The sequence below is a fragment of the Nomascus leucogenys genome, chromosome 19 (genome assembly GCF_006542625.1).
Source record: "Nomascus leucogenys isolate Asia chromosome 19, Asia_NLE_v1, whole genome shotgun sequence".
Taxonomy (NCBI): Eukaryota; Metazoa; Chordata; class Mammalia; order Primates; family Hylobatidae; genus Nomascus; species Nomascus leucogenys.
In genome coordinates, this window is record NC_044399.1 from 70,351,590 (window position 1) to 70,364,108 (window position 12,519).

The window sequence follows — 12,519 nt, forward strand, 5'->3', positions numbered from 1 at the left end:
CGGCCTCCCAAAGTGCTGGGATTACAGGTGTGAGCCACTGCACCAGGCCTAATACACATTTTAATAGCCGCATTTGGCTAATGGCTAGTGTATGGGACAGAGCAGCTCTAGGGCCTTGAGGATAATGGGCTTAGCTGTGCAGCTATGGAGGAGAAACAGCAATCTGTCCTCAGTGGCTCTGTGAGTGGCCAGCATCGGGGATGGGCTGGGGTGGATGTCCTCAAACAAACACAGAACATTTCTGTCGCCTCTTTATTCCTGATGCACTTTTGTCCCCTCTTTGTCCAAGGTTCTCATCACATTCTGATATCCCCACTCCTTGATGGTTTCCCTGAGTTGCCGGGTGCCTCTTGACGAAGGCGCCTAGGAGACAGAGCTTCACATTTGTCCTTGCCCACTGCCAACTGTCTCTGACGGGCATCAAAAACCACATGCCCTGCCCGGGTGCCTGGTCCAGGGCAGTGGGACTTCCAGTTGATATGGGAAGGCATAGACACCTGACGATAGTTCTGGTAGCCTGAAGGAACTGTATCCACAGGGCGGTACGCCCCGTGCTGGCTGCCTGCCCGCCAGGAGGATGACTGCAGCTCAATTAATACAGGTACCTCTGAGAAGGTCTGCAGGTCATTGGAGACCACTTGGGCCTTGGAAGGGCAGGAGTTCTGACTGAGTTGGACAGGAGCCCAGAGGACGTGCCGCTGTGCGTCCTCCTTCTGAGCAGCCTTCTCAGGCACAGATGACTTCATCAGGGACAGTGTGGACTTTGGGATCTGAAGTGGGGACAAAAGCTGGACAAAATCAGAACCTAGGGCAGGGCTTGGGTTCTTGTGGAGGCCGGGATCTGGGATGAGGCATGAGTTCTTGTAGGGGCCGGATTCCTGGGTAAAGCCTGAAATCTTGGGGAGGCCAGAGTCTTGGACAAGGGCTGGGTCTTTATGGGGGCCAGGATCTTGATTAGTTCCTGGGCACTTGTGGAGATTAGAGTCTTGTATATGTTCTGAGCTCCTGTAAACTCCAACATCTTGGGAAGGGCTAAATCTTCTTTCAACTTTAGTGGCTTGGGTAAGGCTTGGGAGGTTGGAATCTTGAGGAAGGCCTTCAACTTTGTGGCCACCACAGTCTTGGATAAGTCCTGGATTCCTGTAGTCTCCTGAGTCTTGGGTAAGGCCTGAGCACTTTGGGAGGCCAGAGGTTTGGACAAGGCCTGGGCTCTTGTGGAGACAAGATTCCTGGATAACTCCTGAGCTCTTATTGACTTCAGAGTCTTGGGCAACATATGGACCCTTCTGTGATCCAGAATCTTCAGTAAGGCCTGGGGTACTACAGACTCCTGGATCTTGGACATTGCCTGTATTCTTGTGACCTCCAGAATCTTTAGAAGAGCCTAGGTTCTTTTGGTGGTCAGTTGCTTGGGAGAGATCTTGATTTTTGTAGACCACAGTCTCTTGGTTTGGTTCAAGATTCCTATAGATTCCAGAGTCTTGTGTAAAGCCTGAGCTCCTCTGAAGATCAGAAGTTTGGGTAAATGCTGTTTTCTTGTGGAGGCCAGGGGGTTGGGTGAGACATGCGCTCCTAAGGATACCAGCTTCTTGAGTCAGACCTGTGTTCTTTTGGGGGTGGGAATCTTGAGTAATGCCTGAATTCTTGTGAAGACCAAAGTCTTGAGAAGGGCTTGGATTCTGGCAGAGATAAGAATCTTGGGGAAGGCCTGGGAATTCATGTAGGCCTTGATTTGGAGCAAGACCTGGGTTCTCGTGGAGGCCTGGATCTTGGGTAATGCCTGGGTTCTTGTGGAGGTCTGGGTTTTGGGCAAGGTCCAGATTCCTGGGAACTCTGGAGTCTTTTGAAGGGTATGGAGTCCTTTGAAGGCCAGAATCTTGGGTAAGGCCTAGACTCTCATGACATTCAGGGCATTGGGGTTGGATCAGGGGATGGGAAATGGTGGCAAACAAGGAAGGGGTGGGGAATTGGGAAGTGAGGATGGACTGAGGAGACTTGGAGGTTGGAAGAACAGTAGGGGCTTGTATTAAGGTGGAAGGCCTCTGATGGTTGGTGGGTTGAGGAGGGACAAAGGATCTGGGAGGAACGAGAGGCAGGGAAAGAGTGCACGGTGGAGGAGGGGTGCACACTGAGCTCTGGGCAGTGGTTGCAGAATGAAAGCAAGTCTTGGCACATGCAGTATCCCGGGAGTAGACAAGGAATTCGGGGTAGACTGGAGCCTGGGAGTCTGTGTTCTTCTCAGAACTGCAAGGATGGGAGCTGCAGTAAGGGGAAGTCTTGGTCTGGGGGAACTTATCATTGGCATCATCTGAGATCTTCCATTCCATATTCCCCAACTCCAGGTAGCCCAGTGTGGATCCTGCAGGAAGCTTGGCACTATCCCCACTGCATTGCTTTGTTTGCTCAGATATACCAGAACTCACCAGGTCCTGACCCTCTTGGGGCCTGGAGAGGGTGACCAAGTCTTTTCTTGAATACTCAGGGTTCTGGGGGCTGGACATATGGAAGAAATTCTGCTTTGCCCTGCGGGCATCATAGACCACATGGCCAGTGGAGAGGTCATGGCTGAAGGCAGGTGGGGTAGAGGGTATAAGAGTTTTGATAGGGGCAGGGGTGGTGGCAGGGACAGGATCAGGGACAGGAGTGGTAGTCAGGGCCATGACCAGTGCTGGGGCAGGGGTGGGGAGAGAGGCTGGGACAGGGGCTGGTGTCGGAGCTAGGACAGGAGTAGTGGCTGGGGCAAGAGTTCCGGGAGGAGCTGGGGCAGAGGTTGGGACACGAACCGAGCTGCGGACTAGATGAGAGTGGTCTGGGATATACGCTGGGGCATGGGCTGAGGTGTACTCAGGGGCATGGGCCTGGGGGTGGGCTGGGACAGGCATAGGAGCCTGGGCTGGGGAGTGGGCTGGGGTTAGGGCTGAGGTGTGTTCAGGGCTGTGGGCCTGGGAGTGAGTATGCTCAGGGGTGTGGGGTGGAGAGTGGGTTTGGGCCTGGGCTGAGGTGTCCTGGGCCGGGGAGTGTGTGCCCTCAGGGGTGTGGGCCTTGGAGTGGGTCCAGGACTGGGCAGGGATGTGCACAGCGGTGTGGTCCGTGGAGTGGGTCCAGGGGTGGGTTGGGGTGCACACAGCAGTGTGGGTTGGGGAGTGGACCTGGGCCTGAACTGGGGCCTCAGCTGGGGCACAGTCTGGGGTCTTAGTCTTGCTCTCTTGGGGCAGGTGGCATGGACCCGTGTCCAACTTGCTCATCTTTGGGAACTGGGAAGATGTCTCTGGCCTGGAGAGCAAGGAGGCTTGAGCCTTTAAGGCTGTGACCTGAGGGGCCTCCTCCACTCCCATCATCCCCTCCTGGTACAGCCCCCGTGGAGGCTCCCCGGGAAGCCTGGCACGTCCACATTTAGGCGGCATCCAGCAGCACGTAGAAACCTTCTCATCGTTCGCGTCTGGTATCCAGGAGTCAAGGTGGTTAACCTGCCTGAGCAGGAAACCTGGGCGAGGACGGACGCGGGAAGAGACTTCTGAGCACGGGTTCTTGGGATCCATGGAGGAGCGAATACTTGTGGGATGGCTGCCGCTGGGCTGCTTGTCTGCAGGGAGAGGTAGGATGGGACAATGTCCAGGTGCCCTAGGGACTCAGCACTGGGCCAGGGATAGGAGAAAGGGGACAGGCCCATATCCCTGGAAGCCCATACAGGGGCCCACTCACCTTTGGGAAAAAAATGATGGAAAATAATCCTCAAGGATCTCTTCAGATGCTTCCAGAGCTGAGGGGAGTGGGAGGGCGGGTGAGTCCGGAAGCTGGGTGAGCCCCTAAGTCCAACGCTTATCTGGCCACACCCCAACAGCCCTCCCACCTCAGCCCCTTCAAGACCCCAGGGCTCCCCCAACCCTGCTACCCAGATCCTGCCCTGACCAGAGTCACCACATTGATCCACACGTTGAGCAAGATGAAGCTGCCCAGAAGAAGAAGAATCGAGTCTCCTAAGTCCTGGCACTTGCTGGGGTTGGTGTCAGAGCACACCTGGGCCCCATGATAAGCTCCCTCACCCATGGCCTCGGCTCCCAGGACTGCCTGGGCCCCCGGCCCTCACGCAGTCACTAGGAGCAAGACTCCTGTTGTTGGGGAGGGGTGGACTGAGTCATAATGAGGCAGGTGGTCAGGCTCACAATGAGAAAGGTCAGGGTGGAACTCTCTGGTAACCAGGTTTGAGTAACCAGGTATGGACAAACAGGGTCTGGAGGCCAGGGACCCTCTCCTGTTTCTCCATCATTCTCTACTGCTGGGTGACTCACTCACTCACTCATTCCATCACTCCTGCAGTTTCTTTCTTTCTTTCTTCCTTTTTTTTTTTTGGAGATAGATTCTCGCTCTGTCGTCCAGGCTGGAGTGCAGTGGTGCGATTTCGGCTCACTGCAACCTCCGCTTCCCAGGTTCAAACGATTCTCTGCCTCTGCCTCCCGAATAGCTGTAGCTGGGACTACAGGCATGCACGACACCTGGCTAATTTTTGTGTTTTTCGTAGAGATGGGGTTTCTTTTTTTTTTTTTTTTTTGAGATGCAGTCTCACTCTGTCGCCTAGGTTGGAGTGCAGTGGTGTGATCTCGGCTCACTGCAACCTCTGCCCTCCTGGGTTCAAGTGATTCTCCTGCCTCAGCCTCCCGAGTAGCTGGGACTACAGGTGCCCACCACCACATTCGGCTAATTTTTTGTATTTTTTTTAGTAGAGACGGGGTTTCACCGTGTTAGCCAGGATGGTCTCGATCTCCTGACCTCGTAATCTGCCCACCTCAGCCTCCCAAAGTGCTGGGATTACAGGCGTGTGCCACTGCGCCCAACCAAGATGGGGTTTCATCATGTCGGCCAGGCTGGTCCCGAACTCCTGGCCTCAAGTGATCCGCCGCCTCGGCCTCCCAAAGTGCTGTACTGGTGTGAGCCACCGCGCCCGGCCACTCCTGCAGTTTCATTTCAGAATCCTGAACCCTTCATCTCTTGACCACACCAGAGTCTGGGAAGACCTCCACTTCAGAGCCCTGGAGAAGGCGTGGCTGGAATCCAGAGCCTTGGCCTGGTCCTGTACCACCTGCTAAGTAAATCCCAAAGAGCTCCACTCAAGACACTGAATTCAGAATCCAGACCTGATCCTTGCTGGAAACAGGGAGAATAAAGAGCCCGGGTGGTTGTCGTCAGCCAGTGCAAGATCTACGTAGTGCATGGTGCAGACCAGGAGGGCCTGCTGGCAGCCACATGGCCACTAAGCCAAGGGGTGCCTCACACCAAGAAGGGGACACTGGTTTCTCATTTCAGGAAGCCAAGGGCAGGGACCCATGCTGGCCGAAGGAGTGGCACTCCCACGCCACAGACCACCACAGTGTTTCCTGGACTCTGTTTCTCTTTATTCCTCTCCCTCCATGCCCTGCCCCGCACCCCACATCTGCCTGCTGGTCAGTTGAGTTTCCCGGTCTGGCTCCTGTGCAGAGAGGGCCTTGAGGTGGAGGTGGAAGCCGGTGGCAGTGAGTTGGACCTGGCTCTGCTCTCCTGCACCTGCCGCTTCAGCTCCAGGCTGTCGTACACCTGGTAGCTGGCATTGCCCCCTGGATTCCGGCTGAGTGGGACGAACATGGTCGGGGGAGGGGCGGGATCTGCAGCCTGGACTTTGGGCCGGGGCTGGGAGGAACGGGGGACCCGCACTGAGCTTGGAGCTGGGGTCCGTTGGTGGGAGGCCTCGCCCAACACTGTGAGGGAAGCAGAGGTAGTCAGAGGACGCCAGGCGGGCAGAGCCTCAGCCCAGTCAGCTGTCCGGCGCCGCACCTCATGGGGGTCCTGGGAGCTGTAGCCCAAGGGTTCCGCGGATGGGTGGGGGCTGCGGCGGGACTGGCTGTAAGTGTGACCAAGCAGGCTCTGCTGGTGGGACTGTGAGGAGTGGTGCTCCCGGCAGCCCTGGGCCTCAGGCTGGGCGTTCCGGGACACCAAGGCAGGGGGGCACTCAAAGCCCTCCATGCCACGATGCCGCTGATCCCAGGAGTCATACAGTATCCAGCCCACTGAGGGGTAAGGGCTGTGCCCCACGGGGACCCAACAGGGGTTAGGGGGCAGCCGGCGGGGAGGTGGTGGAGACGAGGCCCACTGCTTAGCCTCCACATTGCCCCACAGTCGGGACTGGGAACCATGGCGCCCATAGGACTGCAGCCTCAGCTCGGACTTGGCCTCTACACGCTTGGGCATGCAGCGCAGCTCAGGTGACAGGTGGAGAGAGGGTGGTGGCAGACTGGCCAGGATACCACCCTGGTGGCCCCACAGCCCCACATTGGAGGGCAGGCCCGCTCTCTGATAAAACCCACCCCAGCCACGACGTGGGTACTTGGGATACGGGAAGGGCAGTTTGTCCTCCTCCTCCAGGTAGGAATCTGGGTCCTCCTGATCAAAGAAGGGCACTCGGTGTAGTTGTGACATCTTTTGGCTGCGATGTGGGTTACGGAAGACTGTGCGGCTATGGGGGATTTGTCTGTAGTTCTGCGGCTGCTGCTGGTGGTTGCAGCAGCGACGGCGACAACGGCGGTGGTGGTGGCGGCGGCGGCGGTGATGAAGACAACGAAGAAGACTGCTGCTGTGATGGTTGGAGAAATGGTGGCAGGAGAAAGAGGAGTACTGCGTGGGCTGGGACATCTTCACCTGCACGGGGTCCAGGATGCAGTGGATGTGGATGTCCTGAGCCTTGTCTGGGGGACCACTGGGGGGACTTTCGCTGGCCTGAATTTCATCTGGGGAAGGCAAGAGTCCATGAAGTCAGGGCAACTGTCAGAAGAGCTCAAGGTTGGGAACACTGGGGCCTGGGTTTCTAGGGCCATTGTCAGGGTGGGGATGGGGGTCCCCTACCTCTCCAGCAGCCACACTTACTTTTCTGAGTAGCCCAATCAATCAACTCGTCTAAGGCGTTCTGGAGTCCATGCCACATCTGGGGCAGGGTGGAAGAGAGTGAAGGCTGGGCCCTCCGCGCCCAGCACCACCACCCCTGCCCCCGCCCCAGTCTAGACCGCACCTGCAGGTGGAGATGTAGGCTGCAGCTGGCTCCCACCCTCGGCCCTCTTCACCCCTAGAGGTGGTCCACAGTCATCACTGACCATAGTTGCCACGTTGATGCCAATGTTGACAAGAACGATGAGGCCCAGCAGCAGGAATAAGATGTCCTCGGCATCGTGGGGGCTTTCTTGGTATGGATTGCAGCATCCCAGGGTGTTATGCCATAGCTGGTTTTCCATGGACGGGGGATCCTAGGGCCACCCGGGCCACCCCCCTCCGCCCCCACCCCCGGCCCCAACCCACACTGCACTCATGCCAATCCCCGGAGATAACTACAAGCTGGTAAGGGAGCCAGGTCACAATGAGGTGAGCTAGCGAGAGTCACAATGTGGAGGTAGCAGCTTTTATCCATTCTGCTGGCCCCTTCTACCGCCATCTCCACCCTTGGCTCCTACTTGGTGGAGCCCGGTCCCCAGATATCCCAGATCTCAGTCTGTTCCTCTGTCTCCAGGAGGTTTGCTTAACCCCACACCTGGTTCCTGAGCTGAAGATAGGGTAGTTAGAGGATGACACAGTCGTCACAGGGGTCAAAGCATGCCTAAGATATGTCCTGTTTCATTGTTCTTTTGAGATATTATGGCAACTTACATAGCCTGTTGGTGTGCCTTGCCCCATGGTTACTTTGGGGCCAGCAGCTAGGGTGACTAGATGGGCGAGTGACACTAAGAGTCCCCTTGGGCATCACCCTGCTGTACCAGCCCCTCCCTACTCTGCCCATTTCCCTGTCAAAATTCCTCTAGCTCCCATCTCTGCCCAATTCTTCCTGGCCAGAGACTCCAGCCCTAGGTGTTGGTGGTCCGTGAGCCCACCAGCCCCTTTGTCACACTGACATCTGCCTCACTGAGGTTGCTGCCTCTTCCGGGAACCAACCCCAGCCATGGTTTCTCCATCCTAACCACCTGCACTCCCACCAACCCACCCTTACTCCAAGGTGAAAAACAGTTAAGCTACTACCTGAAGAAAACCCGGGCTGGGTGCGGTGGCTCACGCCTGTAATCCCAACACTTTGGGAGGCTGAGGCGGGTGGATCACCTGAGGTCAGGAGTTCTAACCTGGCCAACATAGTGAAACCCAGTCTCTATTAAAAATACAAAAATTAGCTGGGTGTGGTGGTGCGTGCCTGTAGTCCCAGCTACTCGGGAGGCTGAGGCAAGAGAATCATTTGAACCCGGGAGGTGGAGGTTGCAGCAAGCTGAGCTCTTGCTGTTGCACTCCAGCTTGGGTGACACATCAAGACTCTGTCTCCAAAAAAAAGAAAGGAAGGAAGGAAGGAAGGAAGGAAGGAAGGAAGGAAGGAAGGAAGGAAACTTGCTGGGCGCAGTGGCTCATGCCTGTAATTCCAGGCAGGTGGACCACCTGAGGTCAGGAGTTTAAGACCAGCCTGGCCAACATGGCGAAACCTCTACTAAAAACACAAAAATTAGCTGGGCATGGTGGTGGGCGCCTATAATTCCAGCTACTTGGGAGGCTGAGGCAGGAGAATCGCTTGAACCTGGGAGGTGGAGGTTGCAGTGAGCTGAGATCATGCCACTGAAGTCCAGCCTGGGTGACAGAGCAAGACTGTCTCAAAACAAACAAACAAACAAACAAGAAGAAAACCACATGAAATTAACAAAGCACAAAATAGATGTAATTGTTAATATACCAAACAGAGTGTTTGACTTAAAACAGGTACATCACTGGGGTCTGTGGCGCCCTGGAGACTGCAAGCCTTTTGTTTACACAGTGAACCACTCAGCAGAAAGAAAGGCCAGTGAGCATTTCCCATCCAGCCTCCAAACACATAGTAGATGCTCAATATATATCCACTGAATGGAATCCGTTGAAAATGATCAGTAACATCAGTTGAATGAGAGAAGTAGGGCCATTTGCAAACGGTCCATCTGCTCACATTCCAGGAATCTGTCTAGAGTGGAAGGTGAAGTCCAGCTCCCTCAGCCTGGGCTCACACAAACGGCTGCTTGTTCCCAAGTGATACGTGTGTGCATGTGCATATGATCTCAATTGTGTAGGAGAAGGGCAGGGCCTGAGTTTCTCTGTTTCTCAGTTTCTGAGTTCACATGGCAAACTGGGGAAGGTGGGAGATTCTGGTGGGTCAGGCTGGCTCTGCAGCAATGGGATGGAGCATCTGAGGCCATGAGCTTGATCCTCAGTGTCTGTGTAACCATGAGCAAGACGCTTAGCTTCTCTGAACTTAGTCTCCTCACTGGTGACATGGTGAGTTAATCAAAGGAGTGAGGTCACAGAGAGCTGTGATGTTACAGTGAGGTACCTCTTGAGGGGGGCCCCAATATTTCTTTTTTTTTTTTTTTTTTGAGATGGAGTCTCGCTCTGTCACCCAGGCTGGAGTGCAGTGGCACAATCTCAGCTCACTGAAAGCTCCGCCTCCTGGGTTCATGCCATTCTCCTACCTCAGCCTCCCAAGTGGCTGGGACTACAGGCACCCACCACTACGCCCGGCTAATTTTTTGTTTTCATATTTTTAGTAGAGACGGGGTTTCACCATGTTAGCCAGGATGGTCTCGATCTCCTGACCTTGTGATCCGCCCGCCTCGGCCTCCCAAAGTGCTGGGATTACAGGTGTGAGCCACCTTGCTCGGCTTTTTTTTTTTTTTTTGACGGAGTCTCGCTCTGTTGCCCAGGCTAGGGTGCAGTGGCGTCATCTCGGCTCACTGCAACCTCTGCCTCCCAGGTTCACACCATTCTCCTGTCTCAGCCTCTTGAGTAGCTGGGACTACAGGCGCCCGCCATCACGCCCGGCTAATTTTTTTTATTTTTTATTTTTTAGTAGAGACGAGGTTTCACCGTGTTAGCCAGGATGGTCTCGATCTCCTGACCTCGTGATCCACCTGCCTCGGCTTCCCAAAGTGCTGGGATTACAGGCGTTAGCCACTGCGCCCAGCCAAGGGGGCCCCAATATTTCATCCTCTGCTCCAATCCTGCTTAAGGGTATAGGATCTTCAGGGTGACTAGGGAACTGTGAGGGACTAGACACCCTCTCAGCCATCCCTCCCCAAATAAACCAGGGCTTACATGGGAACCAGGCCTCACCTGTGGGCTGCAGCCTAACCCTGGGCTCTGGCAGGCACCAGCCTTCTGAGGAGCTAGGGCCATGGAGATGGAGATCTCTCCTCTAGTGCACGACTGCCTGGGGACCTGGGGTAGAATTTAGGGCCCTTTCTGTGCACTAAAGAAAACAAGGTATTAACTGGGCACGGTGGTGCCTGTTGTCCCAGCTACTCAGGAGGCTGAAGGCAGGAGAATCGGTTGAACCTGGGAGGCTCACACACACACACACAAAAACCCAACCAACCAACCAAACAACAACAACAACAAAAACTAGTGGCCCATGCCTGTAGTCCTAGCTACTCAGGAGGCTGAGGTGGGAGACAGTTGGGACTGCAGTGAACTGTGATTGCACCACTGCACTCCAGCCTGGGCAACAGAGAAGACCCTGTCTCCAAAAAAAAAATTTAAAAAATTGAAAACAAGGTAGAGGCAGGTAAGAGCCTTGGAACCCAGAAGGGCCTGGGAAAGGCTGAGGACAGGGACAGGCCTGTGGGGCAAAAGGTTAATGAGGGTCCTCAGGGCTCAAGGCCCTGTGGCTAGGGACAGCATTCTCTTCACAGCCACAGCTTCTAGGTGCTGTGTGGGCCCTGGCACCCCAACACCACCACAGATCACCTCCTCTCTCCTTTTTATTTTTTTCCAGTCACCTCCCAGTTAGGGAACGGTACATCCAATTCTTGCTTGTCTCCTCGGCAGTGCTGGATCCAGAGGCCAGGGGGTAGCAGCGGGACAGGGCCTGCACCTCCCGGGTCAGTTCCCGAAGCCGCCGCCTCAGGTCCCGGGCATCATACACTATTCGGCCTGAGGAGCGGTGCCGGGAAAATTCAGGGATGGCTGCTGGGCCCAGGATGGGAGCTGGGACAGGCTGGTACTGAGCTGCCTCTGCCTCTGGCACCGCCCCCTCCCCACCGTTCTTGTGGCTAGGAGCCTCAGGGCTGGGAGGTGGGGGGTTCACAGGATACACATAGGCCCTTAGGCCCAGCTTGGACCGTATGTCTGTTTTGAGGGGCCTTTCCTCTACGGTAGGCTGGAAGCGGATGGTCTGGGGAGGGGGCTCCGGGGCATCCTGAGTCCAGGGAACCCAGGTCCCCTGAGTGCGTTGGAAACCTTCCCAGTCCTCAGGGCCATCCCAGTGGTAGGAGCAGATGGCTGGGTACTGATGGGGCTTCTCGTCATCAGTGTCAGGAGCCCAAGCTACTGGGCAGTGAGCACAGCATGTGGGAGAGCCTCGACGGCGATGGCGGCGAGCTGGGGGCGGGGTCACAGTCATCTTCACAGGGTCCATGGTGCACCGAAGATGGACTGCAGGGGAACTCTGCTTCTTAGGGGGCTGGGTCTGCTTTCCGAGTGAGGATGACTTAGGAGCTTCTGTGGATGGGGGAGTGGTGAGACTAGCAGGGAGGCCAGCTCCTACAGGCATAGAGAGGCAGGGCCCAGGGAGGGCAGCTGCACAGCTATGGTGTCTGAGAGGGGCAAGCAAGAAGGGAAGGGGCTAATTTAGGGCTGAAGCTAGAGCGCTTGGTTTCTGTCCCTCCTATGCCCCAGCCCCCAGACCTGCTTACCTTTCTCACAAACGATATCATGGAACACTTGGTATAAGACACCACGGAATCGGCTCCAGAGCTAGGTAGGGGAAGACACAGTGATCCCAGGCAGGCCCTGGCCGGCAGGCCTGCACCCCGCCATCCCACCAGCTCCCTCCCATCCGGCCCCACCCTGACCAGGGTCACTATATTGATGCTAATGTTAATGCAGATGATGAGGCCCAGCAGCAACAGGACAGAGTTGCCTAGGTCCTGGCAGCTGTTGCTGTTGCAGTTGTGATACGAGGCCCACTCGGGCCTCGGCCGCTCAGCCATGGCCATGGGGTCCCTAGGACCACCGGGGCCCTTACGCCCCCAGCCCACCGTGCCCACAGTGTCCACTGACTGCCTGCCTGTCCCTGAGGGTCTTGGGAGTGAACGGGTCACAATGGTGCCAGGCCACTCCCTTCCAGTGTGCCAAGGGGCTACCCTGAGTCCTGGACCCGTGGCTGACCCTCTCGCCTGAGCCCAGGCCTTGGCAGAGGCCATGCCTCTCACCTCACATGCCTCTGCTGAGCTAGCTGCCTACACCAGCCCACTGGGCCTCTGGCCTGTTTGACATCTTCCCCCATCAGCCCTTGTCCTTCCATTATAGAACGACGCCAGGCTCCAGTCTTGGCATAGACACGGGTCCTGACGTTCATTTGTCAAACAGACTCATTACCATGGCAACCAGACCCCAGCACCCACTCCCCCTTCCTCTCAGACCTCAGAGCTGGTCACTGAAAAGACCCCTCCTCCCTCATCACTTCCCCAGGGCTTGTTTCTTTAGAGACCGCCCTCCCCACAACAG

The 12,519-nt window shown here is 56.1% G+C and overlaps 3 protein-coding genes across 4 annotated transcripts; all 3 read right to left on the bottom strand.

Moving 5' to 3' along the window:
- Nucleotides 1-296: 296 nt before the first annotated feature.
- Nucleotides 297-4,047, bottom strand: SPEM3 (SPEM family member 3). 2 transcript variants are annotated; one of them, XM_030800773.1, is made up of 3 exons: nt 3,910-4,047; nt 3,703-3,760; nt 297-3,484 (listed from the first exon to the last, which is right to left on the bottom strand). In XM_030800773.1, exons 1-3 carry the CDS (start codon nt 4,045-4,047, stop codon nt 297-299), a joined length of 3,384 nt encoding a protein of 1,127 aa, XP_030656633.1. The 2 variants fall into 2 exon arrangements, with proteins under 2 accessions (XP_030656633.1, XP_030656632.1); XM_030800772.1 differs by having other exon boundaries at nt 297-3,583.
- Nucleotides 4,048-5,368: 1,321 nt separating this feature from the next.
- On the bottom strand, nt 5,369-7,325 carry SPEM2 (SPEM family member 2). The gene is made up of 3 exons (XM_030800774.1): nt 7,116-7,325; nt 6,892-6,949; nt 5,369-6,755 (listed from the first exon to the last, which is right to left on the bottom strand). The coding sequence occupies exons 1-3, from the start codon at nt 7,251-7,253 to the stop codon at nt 5,440-5,442; spliced, it is 1,512 nt and encodes a 503-aa protein (XP_030656634.1). The 5' UTR covers nt 7,254-7,325; the 3' UTR covers nt 5,369-5,439.
- Nucleotides 7,326-10,759: 3,434 nt separating this feature from the next.
- Nucleotides 10,760-12,063, bottom strand: SPEM1 (spermatid maturation 1). The gene is made up of 3 exons (XM_030800775.1): nt 11,865-12,063; nt 11,706-11,766; nt 10,760-11,511 (listed from the first exon to the last, which is right to left on the bottom strand). The coding sequence occupies exons 1-3, from the start codon at nt 12,006-12,008 to the stop codon at nt 10,787-10,789; spliced, it is 930 nt and encodes a 309-aa protein (XP_030656635.1). The 5' UTR covers nt 12,009-12,063; the 3' UTR covers nt 10,760-10,786.
- Nucleotides 12,064-12,519: the final 456 nt, after the last annotated feature.